We start from the raw sequence: 21,941 nt of genomic DNA, 5'->3' as shown, positions 1-21,941 counted from the left end.
AGCCTTTGGGAACCTTTACCTTAGTGCAGTGCAGCAGCTTTGCCCTTGTTAGAGTGGTTTATTATAGTGCTAATAGTTGTTAAATCCTCCACTGGGACATAAGAAGGACAAAATAGGCTTTTAATCTTTAATTCTTCCAAATCAAAATTGACTTTCCTGTCATATCATGCCAATTTATCGTGATTTAGATTTTTAAAACACTCCATATTTTAGCTCCTTTAAATGTTTATTTTGCCTCATTTTTTTTAAAAATAAATCAGCATATTGTGGGAACCACTGCTGGTTAAATGAAGTACACAGTAAACAGCCAACACTCAGCCCACCTACTGTCGCCTTGTTGTTTCCGTGCCGATGGGAATGCACTTGGAGGACAGGTGCAAATTCTCGCATGTCGTTCATGTGTGTTTTCGTGCATGTGTGTCTAGATACATGCACAGTCATGTGGGGATGTGGCAGCCTCTAAAAGGCCTCTCCACCTCGCCTCGGTTCCATGGGAACCTGTGGGCAGCTAATCCCTCCTTTGGTTGGAGAGGGCTTCTCCAAACAAATCATCCAGCTCTAAGACTCACTGCTCCTCAAGTGGGCTCCTGGCTCTCTTTGCCAAGCCTAGCCAAAAAAACTCTCTTTTCTCATATGCTACACATAAAACAGCTACCTACCGTGAGGCAAATCCCCTCGTCTCTGTCTCTTTTCTTTTAAGAGCAAGGGAAGGAGAAAGGAATGGGGTGTGGATAAGCCGAACCAGCAGGAGACTGTCAAGTTAAAGAACCAAGATGACCTGTTTTGGAAGTGGGGGTGAGTCTGAATAATGGGCGCTAGTAAAGGGGTCACTGTTTGATAGCAGGCTCAGGGAAAGTGAGGATAAAGGCATGGATCTTAATACTTTGATGTGGCTCTTTGTGCTTCCCTTTATTATGCACCACACTGTTTGTATAGTATAATGTCTGTTTACTGTATCGATCTGTACTCAGACTCATTTCCTCTGCTCTTGTCTTCTCCATTTTTTTTATATATCAGGACACCTTGGAAGGAATTAGTGGACTTAAAGTTGTAAAGATGAGCAGTGATCACATCAGCATCCATTTATAGTCAGTTTAACACAAGTTTAATTCAATTTCACCAGTAATTTACAAAGATGTAGCGTTAAAACCACCTGTCTAATGTTGTACAGGTCATCCCTGTGTCACCAAAACAGCTTAGACTCCTGAACATGGAACCTCCCTGGATGTTCTGTGGTGTTTGGAACCAGGATGTTGAGTGAGGCCTCTAAAGATTGGATTTGGATGAGATCTGAGGAGTATGGAGGCCAGGTCAATGGCCTGGGCTCTTGGTCGGGCTCCTCTAGCTATTTATGAGCAGTTTCTATGATGTTGCAGGATGCATTGTTTAACTGGGGGGAGTCTGTTGGCTTTGTGCTGTTGCTATGAGGAAGTTTGCTTGGTCTGCAGCAATGTTAAAACACCCAGTTTGGATGTTATTAGACTAATAAGTTGGTGTTGCTGACCAGTAGGGGCCTCTTCCACCCTCTAATAGGCCAGAAGATGCAATGTCATCCATTCTGGTTATTGATAAATAGTAACTAACCTCGATAATGTAGGTGAAACTCCTGCAATGGTGTGAATTAGTAAGTGTAAAATCTTCAGTTGGGTCATCACACTAGAAAAACAAACAACACTGAGCTTTTTCAGGTTCTAGTTTTGCTGTCATTTTTGCCTCCTATCTGTTCTTTGCCAACACAGCCTGCAGTTCAGTCAAATTTTGACATGTGACCGATGCACGTTGTCGCTGGGGCACTCCTGGTCTCTCAAGTTGTGCTGAGGAATGCAGAATTTTTAGTTTTTTGCAGGCTCTCATTAAATTTAGGGGTTTATTTTGGTGCACTTTTGACATGTAGAATACTCATTTCAATGAAATATCACAATTACACAAGTCACAAGTATTTTAACGCAATCTATGATCGATTTTTAAACCTGGCCAAGTAGTTTGGGCACCTAAACTTAACCAAACACTGACTAACATTAGAAGTGTTCGTGTGTTGATGTCTTTACCAAAAATACCAGAAACTTTTAGTTTCAGAGAGAACTTTCCAGCAAAGATTAGGCAAATAAGTAAGCTGAAATTTTAAAATAAAAATGACAGTGATTTTGTTATATTTAATAAAAGTCCATTCTTTGTGAGCAAACTACAATGAGCAAAATTTTATTTAATTAGTTTACAGTTTTTTGAATGGTACTAGACCATTCAGTCATGTACAAGTCTTATTTTAAAACTTTCTCATCTTTAAAGAAGTACTACCCTAGAGTAGGGACTTTCTTGAGGTTAAACCAATTTCCCTGGAGGTTCATTTAAACCCCAGTTTCTCTGGTGGAAACACAGGTGTAAGATCTCAGTTCCTCAAAAGTTCTTCTTGGTCCTCTGAGAAAGTTTTTACAGTTAATAGTCCCTTGTGGCACTGTACAGTTTTATACTTGACAGTTTTTATATTTTGCCTTTATTGTCAACCCAAAAACAACACGGTGTGGACAGGCTTTAAACATGCTGCTCCTCTATACAGTGACAAAACTTTGATGACGAGTGTTCAAAGTTGTTCAAAGCCAGCTGGACAGAGGTTACTACTGGCTTTTTCATATCATCAGCCTGGTATATTGGAGCACAACTAAAATACCAAAAGTTAATTTCGTCATATCACACATGGATTTGATGTGTGTTGTGGCGGAAAATGCACATTTCAAGACTTGATATTAACTGAGTGAACAACTGACTGTATTGTGAATGCTTTGCTTGCTAGAGTGAAAATATATTCCTTGTTAATTTCTTCACAACTAGCAGATATTCATCCTTACATACTAATAATGCCTAAATGGTATTTTGCTTCAACTGCTGTAAGTGGTGAAAGAAGTAGTAAAAGTACCAATAGCACAATTTAAAAATACTCCCCGAACAAGTTAAATGCTCAGATCTCAAATGCATTTACAGAAAGGTATCAACAGGAAAATGTACTTAAAGTATAAAAGTTATCATTATATTGCAATCTGGGCTTTCAGCTTTTAAATACAATAGCCTACTGAGGCAGAGTTGCTTTTATTCAGTTTAAATAGTGTCAGGTGGCTTAATGTACTCTATAGAAATTCATTCTATTTTATACTATCCATTATGGAATGAAAGGTTTTTAAATCCCAATCTGCTCTAACGTAACTATAGCTGGACGATCTATGCAATGAAGCCCAATTTTTCTCTCAGAAATTTAGTGAAATTAAATAGAAAGTTGTATAAAACTAAAACACTCAGAGTAAATTAGAAAAACCTTGATAGAGTTAAATAGTTTTACCACTGGCTGCCAATATGTGGAGTATGAAGTCTTGCCTGCTCATGTGTTTCACACATTTTTACATATTTCCCCTGACAAGAAAATGAGAGGGTTTTTTTAGAGCATAAGACTCTAAAAAGGGCTTTTCAGTCTTTTTTTTTACAAAAGACTTAAAAGGGTCTTTGAAGCAACATATTAAACCAAAGAAATGAAAGGTGGTTGAAAATATCTGAAGCATAAATGTGAAAGAATATATCACAATATCTGTGTTTTTTCTACATTTTTGCATTCTTTTACCTCCTGTGTCAACCTCCTTTTTCTCTTTAGTGGTCTTTGAAACAAACTAGTTTCTCAAATTTGCTTCTCAAAGCTGCCTGAGATCAGGTTTAGTCAGTTCCTTCAAAGCAGCTGGTGAGAGAATGAAAATTCATGGAACAGATGATATTGAGAAATTCTTTTTTGGATAAATGTATCTTGCATGTTATGAATAAAAGGCAGCTCATTGGAAAACAATGACTACATTTTCAGCAAACACAGAATTCCTCAAACTTGTTTCCCACTGTTGACCAGGATCGGTTTAAGTCAATTCCAGCAGCACTGACTTTTAATAGTTAATGCAAGTGCTGTCGCAGAGATATTCAGTTCACACCGGGGCAATGTGTGCATACTTGTGCAATTATGAGTATATTCAAGATTATGGTTTTAAAGCATAAGATCACACAGAGACCAGGGTGCTGCTTTTGTCTGTGTTTTGCTGGCTGATTTTGTAACATGCATGTAAGGAGAAAGAAAACGACATTAAAAAAATGAAACAACAGTGTTTCTTACAAATGATTTTGTGAATTAATCTGAGTCATTTCAAAGATGTGAAATTATTTTTGCATACAGATGTCAAACTAACAGCTACTGCAATATATATATTTTAATCTTTCATCATTCCATCTTATAATGTACATCTTCCCTGACTTTTCTTTGAACACTTCTGCTTTACATTTGTACTTGCAGGACTTTGTGATGCAGTATTGTTACTGTTCACTTGTATAAAATATCCATGCATTAACATATGAGGAGTCAGGTTTCTATGGGGAGTGTTATTGTGCATATACATTAACTATAGATGGGGTTTCCTTCGATTACATCTCTTTTGATTACTTAAAGATGTTCACCCTCTGCTGCTGCTCATCCTGTACTACAGCAGAACCCCCTCTCATCTTTTTCCAGTGTTCTGGGACCTCTGGGAAGTTGCAGTTCATATCATTACCACACGGTGGCACTAGTTTCATGTAAAACTGACTAGAAATGTGAGATATTCGGAACAGCTGCTACAAATCAGCACTGTCCTGTGACAGAAGACACATTCTCAGACTCACTGTAAACACCTTTAATCTTTCTCTATGCAGAATTAACTAAGTGATGTTAATTATTCAATGTGAGATGACATTTTAACATTCTAAAAGCAGCTAACAAATAAACACAAATCATGCACATGTTACAGATAGGACTCTGTAATGGCAGGCTACCACTGTTTATCAGCTATTGTCTGTCTTTGTGGAGTATGTCTTCTCCCTTCTGTCAAAACAGACAGTTGAAGTTTTTGAACTTGAGCTGTTTGACACGAGGGAATTGATGTATTCATCGTCTATTTATAACACAGACAGCAGGTGTGTTGTTACACAGAGGCAAAGTGATTGGTCGGGATCCTCAGAGGACGCTTTGTGCTTGTGTAAATACGCAGCACACACACACAGGGAACATACTTGCATCTGCCCTACGAAAACATGCATGCACACAAACACGCACACACACAGAGAATGTAGGTGTGTTCATGCCAGTATGCATATACAAGAAGGCAGATGTATTTATATGCATGTTTGTGAATGCCTATACATTTAGACAGTGAGAGATTTGCAGCTCTCTACTGGCACCTACTCAGAGACGCAAACACTCTTTTTCATTCAAACAACTCAAAAACATTTCCAAGATGCTGTTCACAAATTTAGCGTCTTCCCCCTGGAGGGCAAAGCAGATTCACACCCACTTCCACATCCACTGAGCAACACTTCACTCCAATCAGCTGCACTATTGAACAAATGATTCAAACACAAATGATCCACAACAGCCCTTCAAACACCATGCGATCAGCTACCTGTGTCCATGTTTTATGCTTTTACCCTCGTGTCATCCTGCGGGTCAAAATTGACCCATTTTAAAGTTTGAAAATGTGGGGGAAAAAAATATTTTCACAGTGAAACTTCTGATGTCCACATTGTTAGCATTTTTTGGAAATCTTTGAACATTTTTTGGTGGAAAAAAAGAAATGTTAAAAATGTTTCTTAAGAACATTCAGAAAAAAAATCAACCAAAGTCCAGCAAAATTCGCTGGATTTTGGTTGATTTTTTTTCTGAATGTTCTTAAAGAAAACAGAAGTTTTACAGATATATATGTAATCACTAGATATTTTTAGGATTTTTTTGGAAGATTTTTACTCATTTTTTGAAAATATTTACAAGAATATTCTTGCCAAATTTGTTTTTTTTTTTTTTTAAATAAAACTTTTAAGGGAAACTTTTAAGGAATTATTGAAATTTTCTTCCTGAAAGTTTTTGCAAATTTTTAGAAATTTGGGGAATTTTTTTGCTGAATTTTTGGATTTTTTTCAGACAAGGAAACACTATTTTTTGGTGCCCATAAATGAAGACAACAGGAGGGTTAAGCAGTGAGGTCAAAGGAGTGACAGGCAGATGGCACCAAAATTAATCCATATTGAGTCAGAAGCACCGCTACCTACAGAGGTTTAATGCTTTTAGAGTTCCCATATTGTGCCACCAGTCTTACATGTCCCCAGAATGTATCTTTCTGCTCAAAATACTGCAGAAACGGTTTATTTCACCATGACTGTATAACCACAGGTTCTGTTTTAGTGTCTGTAGCTTTAAATGCAGCAAAACTACTGTTGGTCCCGCTCCCTTCAGGAAGAAGACTCTTTCTGCATCTGGGACTTGCAGCAAAACGCTTGACCACACTGCAGCCAACACAGATGTGAATGACTGTGAGACCAGAACTTTCTACTGTTTAAATTTTCTCTCCAAGCCAACATGTGACATGGAAATATTATAATTTCATTGCACAGCTGTTGCTTTTAACTCGTGTTTGGCGAGTTTGTCGGACAATGTTGCAGTTGTACAATCAGTATTTAACATGTAGTCTTAAGGCGCTGTGTTTCAATCTCTGTTTCATAATTGCTCAGTTTTCTGACAACATAAGCAGAAAAATATGTAAATGAAAACAGATCAGTTAAAATGCAATGTATGCGAGCACAGAGAACAGGAGCACCTGAATTGACGAAATTGTGGCAGGATATCATGACGGAGCATAACTGTCACCTCTGTGTATCATAACAAAGCATCTCTCACACTACCCAGTCTTTTTTAATTTAACATCAACCGGTATCTGTTATCTATTCCCAGATCAGTCACTCGGAGAGAATCATATATCTTGTAAAGAAATGCTGTTTTGACATATGAATTTATGACAGATATTAAGAAATCTAGATAGACGAGCAGATTTTTCAAAGAAACAAGACTAAGCTTTTGTAATGCAGTAAAATATCTGTGATATGCATGATTTCAAAGAGGCCTTCGGCTAGTCTTTAGTGGTAAAAGGTGTCCCCAATCTTTGAGAAAATCCATTGGGAGGACCCATCTTTTGTTGGGTATGTAGACGTGGGAGTGGTGCCTGATTTGAGAACCTGCTCTGTTTTTAGAAACAATTTTATGCTTCACACACTCAACAGTACAGTTTTTGCTAGGTGGGCTTGAAAGTTGTTGTTAGTTCTGCGTAAAGTGTGGATATGACTGAGAGATGTTATAAAAAAGATCATGTTCTGATGAGTAAATTCAGACTGACCTGAAGTACTGCAGACAGGGTTGGCATCGACTCTGGAGGAGTAGGGAAAAAGTTATAAGGCCTTTTTACTGGCCTAAACTTCAACATGATATGGGAATGCAGCATTTTGTTAATCAAAATAGCGTTACAGTACAGTGTTTGTGGTGGAAAACTCCCAAAAAAACAGCATATTGTTTTCTTGTTGAGACTGTGGTAAGCTTCTTTTCTTTATTTGGGTTTTCAGTCTAGTTTGACGCTATTGTTTTTAACTCTTCACTGTGTATCTTACAATGCTTTAGGGGTCTAGTGCTCAGTTAGTGGAGTACTTTAAACATTACATATGGACAAAATGAATAGAACAATATGGAACTTTGGAAGCCAGAAATACACTTTCAATCTTCCCGAACCTCTTTTCTTCTTGACCATTCATAGCAACATTACTGCTGTGCTCTGAGGTACTATAACGTCACATTTTACCCAACTTTGCTTCTCAGCAACAAAAACATATAGACTGTTGGAGGTGTTTGAATAAACTTCACCTTAGACTTTCAGTGTTGAGTCTGACCTGTCTAAGTTATAGTGCTTTTATTAAGGGACAACATGTGGCTCCACAGCACTCAACCCAAGATGTAAGCACCTAACATACATATGCAAGCAGAGCAGTCTACTTTGTGGATGTCCAGTGGATGGTGTTTTTGACTTGTACAAGAATTTGCACTCCTGCAGTGCATGTTTTCTTAGATAAAGTATACACATTGCAGTGCCCTGCATGGAAATTTAATATAAGGCCCCCATTTGCTCAACAATTTAAAGAAAACAACAAATATCCAGTTCAGTTTTAATGTATGAAAATCCCTGTAGAGCACCTAATATAAGAGGTAGACAGGATAAAAGTTACAAAATAGTTTCAGTTCCTTCATACACTAGACAGTTAAACCACAAACATACACAAAAATCTCACTGACACATTTATTGTCTTTGTGGATGCTTTATTGCTAGATATTGGAGTAAAGAGGAAAGAAACAAAGTGGATTATTGGTTCTTATGAACACATAAATGGATTCATTTTGAGAATTTATGAAAGTATATGTGACTATTCAAAGAAAGAATTCTACAAACTACAAGCAAAAACCTCTTATTCTCTTCTCGTCTCATCTCAAATCAACACCAGCTCTCCTCAACCTGCCTGACTGACTGACGCAGTGGAATTCATCCCTGACTTTCCAGCAAGGATCCCGTTTCTGGTGTGGAAGATCTCAGCCAAAGATGGACTCATGGGTGAGGGAGTGTACTCTTGACACTGGTGTCCACTAAGGCTTGGTGCACACTGGACTATGTAGGAAAAGAAGAAGGTGCCATGATTAAACATGCAGCTGTCTGTCACCACCCCACTGCGGAGATCGAATGAACAGCTACCAAGCAGCTCGCTGTTCCAGTAAGTGTCCTCATCATACACGCTGAATGTGAGTTTGTTCATCATGTTAATTTTGATCTGTCCAAACTGAAACGTTTCTGGCCATTCAGGGTTGTCGTTGTTGCTAATGATGACCGTGTGCTTTGTCTGATCTTCATATTTAACCAACACTGAACCGTCTGTCTTAGTCCACCTGTCACCATGCAGATCCCGAGCATAAAGCTTGAATACTTTAAGTGTTGCAAGACCTTTCCCAGCAGGACAGCAGTTAGACTTGACATTCTGGTTACTGTTGCAGACACAAGCACAAGGATCCCTCTTGTCAGATCTGTGCCCAATCAAACAGGACTCAGAACATTTTTTCACCACCGCGTTCTTATTGATGTACTGCTCCACCTCTCGTTTCAGTCCAGCTCTGGCAGGATGACCGCTTGGCAGGATGGTGTGCAGAGGCTTTAGGTTGTATTGGACGATATCGGGTGTGGTTTTCAGTGAGTTCAGCCAGCTGTTATAGACAGAGGGGTTGGATTGGCCTTGAAAGAGGACATCGACTCCATCAACGTTTCCTCCGCTCACCTCTGTCTCACGCTCATTAAATACGCTGCTGAAACTGTGACCTGAACCCAGCTTCTTCTTCTCTGCCTCACAGTGTTTTGTCATGGCTTTAATACTCGCAGTTTGTGCAAAGGTCGCAGAGGCCTCGACTGACAAACAGTCGCTGACTTCTGTCGCCGTCATTCCGTTCATGGTTGCCTCACAGGTCCTGACAGAAGTGATTGCTTTGATTTCTCCTCCTAGCAGCACTTGTGTAATGTAATGTGTACCATAAGTGTCAATCAGGTTACGATAGAAGACACCAGTTTTAACAGTGTAGGGGGGAAGAGAGTTCACAGCTGATTGAAATTCATGACTCAAAGGAGGATTTGTTGCCAGTCTATAGCTGTGGAGCACACAAGGCATATAAAAAAGTTAGTGTTTGCTGCAGTCCCACGAAACATCATTGTTGATTGTTGGTTTCTGAAATTAATGCCAACTTATCAGAGCACTATAAAGCAAAGCTTCCCAGTGGAAGAACTACATAAAGTGAGACAAAACGACAGAAATGAGACAAAATGATGCAAAAGAAAGACAAAATGACAAAAAATGTGACAAAATGCCAAAAACAAGATACAAAAGGAGACACAAAGGAGACAGAAAATGATGGAACACAAAAGAGACAAAACAAAAATAAGACACGAAACAAAAGAGAGGAGACAAAACTGTTTCAAACAGACATGAAACAACATTAATGAGATAAAAAATGACAAAGACCAGACATTGAACAAACAAAAAGCAGACTCAAAACGACTAAAAGCAGACAAATAATGACCAAAATATGGTGTATTAATGCAAAATCTAGTTACAATATTAAACAGTAAACCTCATATTCTACTACAGAGTACTACAATCAGTTATACAGTAATTAACTGTTAAGGTAACTTCTAATTGTAACAATGTAAAAATACAGTTAAATGTTGCCAATCCTGGCTGCCAGTATTATACTGTAGTTTTACAGGACAATGTATTATGATGAATAAAAATAAGACAATTATGTGTCCACATACTCACCCATAGAAGTTGCAGTAGATGGAATGGCGAGAAAAGGTGTAGCGGTCTTTTTTTGACTTTTTCATGGCAAATTCTGCTGCTCTGGAGTGGGAACCTCCAAAACCAACCCCAATGGTGACTGAAGGATCTACAGGGATGTCGAGGCCGATCTTCCAGTCATTGGACACAGACGATGTGGAATCATTAACGAGGGTTTCAGCAGAATCGTAGAGTATGCTCGAGACTTTCAGGTTGCACTTGGAGAAGCTTCTCCAGTCCACAACAGCAACCGGGACTTTCTGGATCTTCCTGTTCATGTAGCTGTTTGGGTACAGCCTGCAGGTGTCATTGCCGAGGTTCCAGGTTTCGGTGTCGATGACATAGGCACCTTTCCTCTTCATGGTGACGATGTCAAGACCTTCTCCCCCAAGGTTGTAACCAGGGACAAAGTCAGCCTGTCTACACTGCTGTGGCATCCCAATGAAGCTTGAACTCGATGTAAGACAGAGAGGACTGAAGGTCCAGCACAGGAGCAGGAGATGCCACAGCCTTGCCATCTGTATGAAAGGGTCAAACAGTGGACAAAACACAACGTCAGCCAACACAAACAGTAAGGACTACGAAGGATTTTATATGAACTGTGCTGCACACACGGGAGGACTGAGAGGCCTAACCTTGACTGTCGACAGCCAGCTCTGGTCAGTAGCTTCCAATACCTGACCAGTGTTATGGTATTAATTTGTGGGTGGAGCTTTGACTGAGAATGTGATTCTCACAGATCTGATGCTCAACATTTCCATTCAACCACTTTTCTAACACCTGCCAAAATGACACGATGCCTCATTTTTCCCCCACCTTCACACTATTAAACGACCACATGAGAAACTGTTGTTTTGTGATAACACCTTAACACATTACAGCAGCTAAAAAAATTAATAAGCTTGAATTCCTAAGAATTTTCCTTTCTGAATAATGTAAATGTAAAAAAGGATCAGGTTTGCATGAAGCAACTGTTTTAGCTTAAAACTTGTTTCATATAAGATTAACCTTTCAGCAGCATAAGAGGATAGAATACAAAGTTTTACTGGTTGAACAGCAAATTGGCCTGTTATTACACTATACAAACCAAAATGTCACACATTTGGCCTTTTTTCTATTGTGTTCATCTCACATATTCACATATTTCACACTGTTTCTCATGCGTTTGTCAGTGTTACGTTGTCATAGTTTAAGTGCAGGTTTTCCTGGAAGCTCTCTCACAAAATTGCAGTCTGAGTATGGACTCAAATACACGACTCCAGAGACACACAATCAAGCTTATTGTAGAAAAGCACAATAATCAGGCATAAAGCAGACCCCGTAGTCAAAAACAGGTTGGGTCTCAAAATGAAAGAGTCCAAAACAGGCTATCAAGGCAAAACAGGCAGATGGGAAGACTCCTGTAGGCTAAGAGGACTGGCGGTACCACTTCAGGACAGGTAGACGAGCAACAGCGAAGGAGAACTCCCCCCCTGTCAATTTGTCAGTTGTCTTTTTCTGTTGTTCAAGAAGTTTACATTTTGTCCTTTCAAGTTGAGTGTAAGTGTGGGGAGAAACATTGCAGTGCTAACAGATGATGAATTAACAAATTCCACTATTATAATGTTAATATTATTAACAACTCTTTTTGTATGGCGCTTTTCGAAAATAAAGTCGCAAAGTGGTTTAAATGAAACAAATGCCAACTGAGATAAATCATGAAAACAAATTCAAAGAAACTACTAAGGAAGTAATGCCATTTAAAGTAAAAATTGTAGTGACAGTCATCTCAGGAGAGGCATGCAGAGCTTCCTGTATCACATGACGAAACTGCACTCTGCAAGTTTGCAGATGCACCACACTGAGACAGCTGGCTCTAAAAGTGTGATGTGACATGATCACACATTTTGCTTTGCAGAGTTTGCGATATGTATATTAGCTTCATGTTGGATTAATCATTGCATTTCAGCAGAATAACAACACACGATTCTTTTCTTTACTAGAATAATTGTAGCAACTCTGCAACACTGAATAACAAAAAAATGTTTTGCTTTTCATTCATTTGTGCTCACCTGACACGATTCACACTTTGTCTCATGTGGTTGAACTCTTTTCTTGGAATAAGAAAACTTCATTTTTTCAGGGTTCTTGTATATTGTTTGTGGCATATCAGTAATTCTACTCAAGACCGTCTTGAATCTTACATGTGGAGTCAGAGTCTTCATAGGAACTCACAAGTTTACACAAGTGCTTCTCAAGAAGATGAAATCCTGTAAAGTTTCATGTGCACCATAATTTTGTTCCAAAACTCCATACAACATGAGCTTTCTTTTTACTTCTGCCTGATGTCTATTACTGTTGCATTAGTTTTTTAGTTAATCACTTATTTTCCTTGTTAAGTTGCCCTACTGATCAAGAAACAAACACTATTTGCTTCTGTTTGAATCAGTTAAAATGGTGAAATGTTAGTGTCAGTGAATGTAAAACCCCACTACTGCTGTGTAACCCTCAACTGCAATGATAGGTTTAGTGTGACAAAACACAGAACTCATTGTGAAAACAAAAGTATGTGTACACATTTTAAGCTGTATATTTTTTTGTCTTATTTCATATCCAAGAACATCACCCAGAGACTGCTGTTTGGTGCATAAGCACAAACAACAGAGTTTTCCCCTCTGCAACATGAAGTTGTAGAGAGGTGACCCTTTCATTGTCAGAGGAAAACTACAACAAAGTGCAGGTAACGCAAGGGCTTGTGAGTATCCCTACACCCGCCTGATGCCGTTCATCTTGAGCAGTTCCAGAAAAGAAGAGTCCAACCCCCGTCCCGGAGTTCAGTTCCAGAACCTTTGCTGTGTTTGGAGGTGAGCCCAACTATATCTAGTCAGTACTGCTCTACTTCCAACACCAGCTCAGGTTCCTTTCCTGCAAGGAAGGTGATGTTCCATTTTCCCACAAGTCCCCATGCCTAGGTGCCCACTCCTGTCCACTGTCCGGTTGGCATAGCACATGACCCCAATGTCTAGTCCTGCAGGTGGTCCATTCTGCATTTGCTTCATTTTTGTTTAAGAAACTTTGGCTGGAACTACAAAGAGAGATTGTACTCCATATTGAATATTGAATAGGCCATGTAAGCATTTTTTTGTTGAACATACAGACACACTGGATTCCAAGAAAGTAAATTCAAAATCTGCACTTTTTTTTTGGTCAATTGACACTATCATACTTTAGGTTCACGTTTGTCCTGATGCTCTGCACAAATAAATCCCACATTCTCCAACTTCCTTCAGTACTGAACAATTAAATACAACCTTTAGTTGATTAAAACACAAACCAGCAAAAGGTGAAATCACCTGGAAGTTTCCAGATAAAGATTATAAGATATTATTATGTCAAACACTCTGATTAGGTGCATTTCTTTTTTTGTTCATCATGAACTTTAAATTTTAGGCTTTTTGTCTGAGTGTAAGTGGGGAAAGGCATTTGCACAGCTAACACATAATGGATGAACAAATGTCTTCCCCAATTATAGTGTTAATACTACTACTTCTACCAGTATTACTACTACTACTAACAATAATAATAATAGCTTTTTGTGTATTGTGTCTTTACAAAAACAACGTTGCCAAGTGCTTCACAATAAAACAAATGTCAAATGAGACAAATAATAAAAGCAAGCTTAAAGACACTAAGAAGCAAATTATGGCATTTACAGTAAAAATCATAGTGACAGTCAACTCAGGGGAGGCTTACAGAGCTTCCTGTGTCATGCAATGAAACTGTGCTCTGCAGGTTTGCAGATGCATCACACTGAGACAGTTTTGCAGAGTTTGTGATGTGTAAATTTCCTTCATGTTGGACTAATCGTTGCATTTCAGCAGAATAGAAACACACAATTCTGCTCTTCACTAGAAGAACAGTAATCGATCATAGGAGCTCAGAAAACCAAAAATGTCACAAGTCTGCTGTTTCTTTGGTGTTGCTTCTGTGATCTGTTTCACGCTTTGTCTCATGTGGTCGACTCTTTCCCCCCAGCATTCTTTCTGTATTATATGTGGCGCTTTAATACGTCTACTTCAGGCCTTCTTAAATCTTACATGTCGAATCAGGCTCTTTGTAGCAACACGCAAGTTTAAACAAGTGCTGCTTAAGAAGATGGAGTCCTGCAAAGTTTCATGTGGTATAATTTTGTCCCAACACTCCTTACAAACATGAGTTTTATTTATTTCTGTCTGATGTCCATTATTGTTGCATTAGTTTTTTAGTTAATCACTTATTTTCCTTGTTACGTTATCTTACTGATCAAGAAACAAACCCTATTTGTTTCACTTAGGGCAAAGGGGGGTACAAAATCTATTTTTACAGTTTCTTCCACTGACCCTCTGGACAATGAAAACCACTGCTGGGTTTGTAAGAAATGTCTTTGTTTTTTTTAAATTCTACAACATTACAGCATTTTTAGAGCAAGAAACTGTAAAGATCAGATTTTCAACTTTAAAACAGTCATTGTTATGTGCAGTTCAGTCAGGAAAAATAACCAACCTAAGATTAAAATAATACATTTTTCGGAGCGCCCAGATAACTCAACTGGTTGGGCAGGCGATCCGTGAACTGGGGCTATAGTTCCCAACACAGCAGCCTGGGTATGATTCCCGCTCACGGCCCTTTACTGCATGTCTTCTCCCCACTTTCCTGTCTACCTCTTCACTGACCTATCAAATAAAGCCAAAAAAAAACTTTAAAAAAACAACATTTGTACATTTTTTATCCAAGTCACTTTACACTACATGCCTCCTTCAAAAACTGCCAAAAATATACGATTTTCTCTAACAAAATCGTGCAAAGAACAAAAATTCTGGGGCTCTCCAGTGCAACCAGCAAGCCAGGGGTGACTTACCTTTGACCAAGTACAAGGCAAAATTTCAGGGACCTTTCAGCTAAACAGCTGTGTTTACAGAGAGTAGGAAGGAGACAAGTATAGAAACAAATCAGAACAAATGAGAGAAAAATAAAACATGCTTGATAAATAAAATATATGAAGCATGAGTAAAAAATGGTAAAAGGAGCAACTTCTAAGTAAGTTGTTAGAGGATATATTCAGCATGGTGTAATGTCTTTCTGGAATTGAAATGCGGTACAATGTGGACAACACAGAGTTTGTAGAGGTTGTAAAAATGCAATAAATAATTAAATATCTATATTATGTAGAGCCAGAATTTTTCCAGTATTGATAACACCCTGGGGCACTTGGAAAGATGTTGTACATGTAGATTCAGATTTTTTAAAAAATGTTGTAAAATGGATTTAATTTTTGCATCATTTTTTGCTTTTATGATTTCTGTAATTATATCTGTGTCATACTGTGCTAAAGATATTTTTCAGTTCTCTCTACTTTCAGCCATTGTGTGCTGTTTCCATAGAGGTGCAGGACTTCAAATTGCAATAAACAAATATTCCACAGTACGAATAACTGTAAAAGGAGAGTTAAAACTGCCTTCTCAATCATAACATTACTGCACTGGATGAATATCTTCTCCAAAATACAGCTTAAACAACTCAAATACAGTTATAGGTATGGAGTACGCACATCACACAAAACAGAAGTCATTGTATGGTATTAATTCCACTATATAAGTTCACCATCTGCTGCTGTTTATGCAGTACTACAGGCTGCATTTCATCTCCTCTCCTGCACATATTACATCTCAAAAGGTGCAGTTTGTATTTTTACCACAGGAGGGCACAAACAGTGACACCCTTCTGTGTTTGTTTTATAGCACGTATCCAGGTTGTTTTCTCCTGACTAGATCCTTGCTTGTGTTGTATCTTCTCTCAGATATACAAACTAAAATTGATGTCACTGAACCAAAATCTGGAAACACTGTTTCTACACTGCAGTGTTAGACTTGGTAGTTTTTTAGTACAGTTGGTGCAAAGAAGCAATGAAAATGTAAGTCAGTGTATTTCACTGTAAGCAGGATGAGATCATTTGCTAACTAAGACAGCAGTAAACTGATCAGGTTACATCTGAGCATTTAATAAGCAGTGAACAGATGAAAACAAATTCCTGATACACACATCACAGCCATTACTTCCACTGTTTATCAGTTGTTTCTGTCTTTGTGGAGCGTGTCTTCTCTCTTCTGTCAAAACAGAAGTTTTTGAACTTGTGCTGTGTGACACAAGGGAATTGATGTATCCACCGTCTATTTATAACACAGAGAGCAGGTGTGCCGATACACAGAGGCAAAGTGATTGGTCGGGATCCTCTGAGGACACTTTGTGCTTGTGTAAATACACACACACACACACACACACACACACACACACATGGGGAACACATTTACATAGACCTTATGAAAGCATGCCATTCTTCCTCCACTGTAAACCTCTTTGCAGTGCATACATTCACAAGACAAAGACATTCCCATGCATGAATACAATCAGGCAATAAAAGATTTACAGCTTGCTGCTGGCACCCACACTCAGTTCTATTCACACAACTCAAACATGTTTCCAAGTGTTGTCATTTGAAAAAGGAAACCAGATGCTCTTCACAATATCAGATTCTTCTCCCTTGAGGGTAGAGCAGGTTTACACCCACAAACAGATCTGCTGAAATGATCTACAGCTCTCAACAAATCAACAAATCTTGTCCTAACACAACTGCACCGCATACAGGACAACTTCTAAACAACGCCTCGGTTTATCACCGGTGCCACAGAAAAAAGGAACAAAATTTCATGAGAACTAAAGGTGGGAGGAAGGTACCTTTGTTTGCATTTGCTTTCTATTGTGGTCATTTGCACGCACATCTAGTGAGACTGAAAGTGCGCTGCTGCAGCCTCAAAAAGGAAGTAGGCGAGGTCTGTTTTGACACCAACGGTGCAAAAATAAAAAAAAACATTCCAAGAGTTACTATTTTGAAGTGTGACTCTTTATGTTAAATGATGAAACACTCGGGGACAGAAGATAGGAAAAGGACTTGATGGTTCAAGAGATTTTTTTATGTTTTTAAGATTTGTTTCAGCTGTTTGTTTCCATGGACTCTACTGGATTATTTTTTAAAACCAAAGATTGGGCAGACATTTTGTTAAAACATCTGAAGATTTCAATCTTGAGGAAAGAGTGAGATATTCTGTCTTCCGGATTACACAGATTAAACACTGTGGCAATGCCTGTGATTGTACTAGAGGCCAGAGACTTCACCAGTCCTCTTTTCCTGGTGCGGACATTGGAAGTGTTATTCTGCTGTACAGCCTTGAGTCTGGTGGCCTCACTGGAACATGAGGAGTTAAACCATCTTGCTGACCACAACACGTTCAAGATCTTCTGCATGTTTACCTGGTGCTTCTTTTTCACCCTGACCCTCCTTATCCACATTCTCAGCATCATCCAGTTTCACAGCCTCATCCCAATTTCGTGGAAGAACCTGACGATGACGGTGGCTGTGTTGGGAGCGCTGATGAGTCTCAGCACTTCTGTGGTTTTCCCTTGGATCATTATGGATCATAAAAACATATCGCCGCGCCCTGTGGCGGCAGCAGCAGCCTCCTGTCTCACCACCTTGGCCTACATCGCCGAGTCCTTCGTGCTCAGTACCCAAGCCCAGGAGCAGAGAGGCTACATGGGCAGCATGCCAGGTGTCCTGAAGATACTCCAGCTGTGGGGAGGCTGTCAGATGATACCTCTGCTTGTGGAAGTTTTTATACTGGCCGACAGAGTTCATTGGTGGCAGCTATGGGCGTCTGGCGTGTCGTGCGGCTTCTGTGTCTTCCTGTCTGCAGTCACACTGGTGGTAATATTGGGAGACTTTGCCAGACGATGCCTCCTTCCTTTTGACAGATTTTTGGCAGGCTTCAGTCTGATCGGGGTCTTGCTCTACATGTTGGCCACAGTGATTTGTTTCACCAAGATACTGCAGCTGAGAGGCCACGGACCAAGTGCCCCCACCAAAAACATGGAGCTGGTAATTATGGAAACGGTGGTTTCCAGTATCACACTGTTAGCTTACACAGTGGACCTTGCCTTCTCTATTAAACAATTGTGTGACAGGAGCCATGTGTGAAGTTCAACATGTGAAGTCTGTAAAGGTTTATGAGAAAACCATGACTATTGCAAGTATGTAACAGTCAAACTGAATGTTTTTGCTCTCATCAAATTCTCTTTGTGGATATAAACTTAAAATCAAGAAACTGTATAAAGCTGACATCCATAATGAAATTGTAGTGTTCCACGGAGTTTTATATGTGGGAATGATTTGACTAAAGTGAAAGAGGTATATGTCTTTTATCTTTCAGTTCCTTATAACACACATACTGTACAACCGCTAAAGGTGGGTTATGTGACAGGTCCATTGTTTATGGACATATTGTGGGTTGTGTGTACTGGTGTGTGTTAAAAGTAAAAAATATAATTCTGTTCTTTTGTTTTGTTTTTGTTGGTTTGTTTTTTTACTAGTTGTGCATCAAAATTTGACTATTCAACTACTGATAAATTCTCAGCCACTGAGTTAAACATTAATTAAACATTTTTGTGTGGCTTTTGAGGTAAATGATTAGATAGCATGACCACTGAACAGACTCTCCTTTGTCCAGTGACTGTAAAATACAGTTATCGTTTCTGACAGCATGATACAATGGACAGAGAAGAAATTTGCAGCCAAAAGGGTCAGACCAATATCAAAAGGTTTCTCTTATCAATGAAAATTAATGAAAATTTTAAGTCTAATGTTTTCTTTCAGATCATGCCCTCAAATATTTGCAAGCCTCACTCAATTTAAGGAGGCCAGTTGCCATTCACCGACACTAGATGGCAACACTACATTTGCATGGACCCCTTTTTAAATCACAGGGCTGAACCTTGTACGTAGAATATACAAAATGTTTTCATATTCCACAAATGCACTTGTATCAACCGTGTTTCATAGTTAATATTTTCTATATAAATAAAATCATGCAATCAATCAAGCTTTAAAATTTGTAAACACTAAATACTAGTGGTTGTTATTCACACAAACAAGCTATGCATTGCATTAACAAGTCTATGTGCTATTTAAGTAACAACGCAACCTTAAAAAATTGGGAAAGCATCGTTTAGTCTTGTTTACTGAATGTTTTGTAGCTAAGGCTGTATATTTAAAAATGGTTAGTGACGTTGCTTAATTTTTATATTCTATAAATTTTTGTAATATTACTAGACTTTTTGTATTTTTATTGTTTTTCACATTGATAAACCGGAAAACGCTGTCCAACACTGTAATAATAATAACTTATTTACATTTTGCACTGTTTACTTCTCACATCTGGCTCATTCACTCCAGGCCTGTTAAGCAGCTCTATCGAAAAATCGATCGTCGAGTAACAAGGCAGTTGTCCGGCAGCTCGGCCTCGATTACTCTGGCCTGGACAGCCTCCAGTGTTTTTCTTCTTTAAGGAACTGAGTCCAGTTAGTCGATGTCAACAGGCTGAGCGAGAAAACGAGCCGCTCAGAAAACTCGGTACGTGGAACCGAGAGCACAAACGTTACCCTACGTAAACATTTGAACTGCTTTTGGAAGTTTGTTCGGTGTATCCACACGGAAATGAAGCCCCACACTCACGGTAAGCGATCTTTGACTTCTTTTTTTTGACACACTGCGAGTTTAGAGAGGTGATCTCGGCCAAAAACGGACTTTAAAACAAAGTCGTGATTCCGTTTTTAAACGAGCCTATGGTTGTTTTCCCTCATTCCTTCTATGTAGTTTGACATGAAGTCATATTTAGGGTAATGATAGGAACAAAAAATGTGTCAGTTCACGTTGTTGTTGTTAGCTTGTGGTCTTACCTGCACCACAAGACAAGCTGGTTTCACTGGTGGACGTTTGGCTTGCTGTGAAAGCTCAGCTATGTATTTAGACCATGCTAGTGCACATATTAGCCAAAAAATCTTTCTAACAACACATATGCTAACTACTTCTGAAAAAGCTTTTTATTTTGCCACATTGTTTTGGTCACAGCTTTAAAACATTGCACACAAAGTCTCCCATCACTAAAAACGCACTCTCTCTATATTGTCAATTTTCATATATATATATATATATATATATATATATATATATATATATATATATATATATTTTTTTTTTTTTTTTTTTTTTTTTTTTTTTTTTTTTAATTTTTTTTTTTTTTTTTTTTTACATTTGTAATGATTTTTGTCTTTTCTCTTGCTGATAATGTGTTTCTCAGAAGGCCCCTGAGCACCATGGACATGTGAAACTTGAGTCTGCAGTAGGCAGATGTAAGCCCCAGGCTGGATTGAATGGCACTGAGGATACAAGGTAAGCACTTAACCAGTGAATCTGAACTCATTATTGATCCGTTTCCTGAGCCACAAATGACCTTAGTGAGGGCAAAGTCTAGATAGATGGAGAGAGAGAGAAGGAGGAGGACAGGAAGGACAAACATAGCTCTGAACAATAAAGGGAAAAGTAGTAAGGCAGAAAAATCAACATTATAAATGCTTTTAGGAATCATAGAAAACCTCTCTGTCTACATCAGGTTTTATTTCTTATCTGAACAAACACTACGAGTCATAGGGGAAGATAAAACATTAGGTCTGCAACTAAGAATTGTTTTCAGAGACCATTAATTCGTTATTATTCTGTTAATTGATCAATCAGTGGTGTGGTGTGTAAAACATTGTCCATCAGTGTTTCCAAAGCCCAAGATGACAAATACCTTGTTTTGTCCACTTCCTAAATATACTCAGTTTAATGTCATGGTGGAGTAAAGAAACTATAAAATATTCAAATATGAGAAGCTAGATTTTTTTTCCTTAATAATTTCAGTAACCAAAAAAATTGATTATCTAGAGTATTGTTGATTCATTTAACAGTTGACAGCTGATCAATTACTAGTTGCAGCTTTACAAAACATGGCTGTCTTGTCACATGTAGGTTATAACTACAGAGAACAGGTTTGCTGTCTTTGGTCCTTGCCAAGTGATGTTGGGAGATGAAACTAATCTTGTAATAGGTTGATTAGTTTTCATAAACACTGGCTTCGACATGAGACTCTGTCTAGTGTTTTTTTTTTTTTTGAAATGTCACAGCATTCGAGGCCTTGAGTGCAAGGAGAGACTTGTTTTTTATTCAAACATAGAAATATTTCAAGTGTAGCCGAAAGCTTTTTTCAGAATTGCACAAGCCCAGAAGTGTGGATAGTTAAAGTCAGCAGCAACAAGGTGTTGTACAGGTTCCTGTGCACATATTGACCTCAAGGTATATGTAAAATGTTGAGCAACTTGCTCTGAATAAGGACTTTCTTTCATTTCATTGGTTGTGTCTGTAGTTTCTTCATCAATAGTTTCATTTCTGGCCTGTAGCTGTTGCTCTTATTCAGAGAAACATCTATGTCGTGTTTGTGACACAGAATAAGGCTGGACCTGCTTGACCCCCAAAATGTTTACATTGAACTTACTGTTTTGAGGCTGTAAAGAAGCTTTGAAATCTCAGGTTCAAGTCATGTAATGATGACTTACTGATGATGAAAGCTGTTGCTATGTGATGGGATATAGACAGCTCTACCCCCTGGCCATTGCCTATCCACCAGAACATGTATTTTTGATGCTAATGAGTTTCTAAAATTGCTCTTGTCTTTCTTCTTACTCTCATTACAATTCATGTGCAATCATGTTATCATTTTCAAGTCTTTGAATGCTATGACACTATAATGTTCCTGATCTTTGCC

General features: G+C 38.5%; 3 protein-coding genes and 1 long non-coding RNA gene across 6 annotated transcripts in view; 3 read left to right on the top strand and 1 right to left on the bottom strand.

Annotated features, from left to right (window-relative positions):
• Positions 1–458: 458 nt before the first annotated feature.
• LOC129348712 (uncharacterized) lies at positions 459–9,277 on the top strand. Its single transcript, XR_008601367.1, has 3 exons — positions 459–795; positions 8,365–8,628; positions 9,016–9,277. It is a non-coding gene; the product is annotated as an uncharacterized LOC129348712 (long non-coding RNA).
• On the bottom strand, positions 8,371–10,873 carry LOC111577338 (perforin-1-like). The gene is made up of 2 exons (XM_055009675.1): positions 10,216–10,873; positions 8,371–9,547 (listed from the first exon to the last, which is right to left on the bottom strand). Exons 1-2 carry the CDS (start codon positions 10,749–10,751, stop codon positions 8,371–8,373), a joined length of 1,713 nt encoding a protein of 570 aa, XP_054865650.1. The 5' UTR covers positions 10,752–10,873.
• Positions 10,874–16,427: 5,554 nt separating this feature from the next.
• Positions 16,428–18,633, top strand: LOC111577331 (myeloid-associated differentiation marker homolog). Its single transcript, XM_023283559.3, has one exon. The coding sequence runs from the start codon at positions 17,387–17,389 to the stop codon at positions 18,278–18,280; it is 894 nt and encodes a 297-aa protein (XP_023139327.2). The 5' UTR covers positions 16,428–17,386; the 3' UTR covers positions 18,281–18,633.
• Positions 18,634–19,652: 1,019 nt separating this feature from the next.
• The window catches only part of LOC111577321 (testis-expressed protein 2-like), a 42,660-nt gene continuing 40,371 nt past the window's right edge, over positions 19,653–21,941 (top strand). For 2 of the 3 annotated variants that reach the window (XM_023283541.3, XM_023283539.3), the window contains exons 1-2: positions 19,653–19,814; positions 20,439–20,530. The gene's annotated coding sequence lies outside the window, so the exon portion shown is untranslated. The remainder of the gene's footprint in view (positions 19,815–20,438; positions 20,531–21,941) is intronic. The other variant, XM_023283540.3, reaches the window with a different exon arrangement.

This window comes from Amphiprion ocellaris, chromosome 4 (assembly GCF_022539595.1).
Source record: "Amphiprion ocellaris isolate individual 3 ecotype Okinawa chromosome 4, ASM2253959v1, whole genome shotgun sequence".
In the NCBI taxonomy this organism is placed as follows: domain Eukaryota; kingdom Metazoa; phylum Chordata; class Actinopteri; family Pomacentridae; genus Amphiprion; species Amphiprion ocellaris.
Note: the sequence above shows the minus strand (reverse complement) of the source record. Positions and strands in the feature narration are given on the sequence as shown.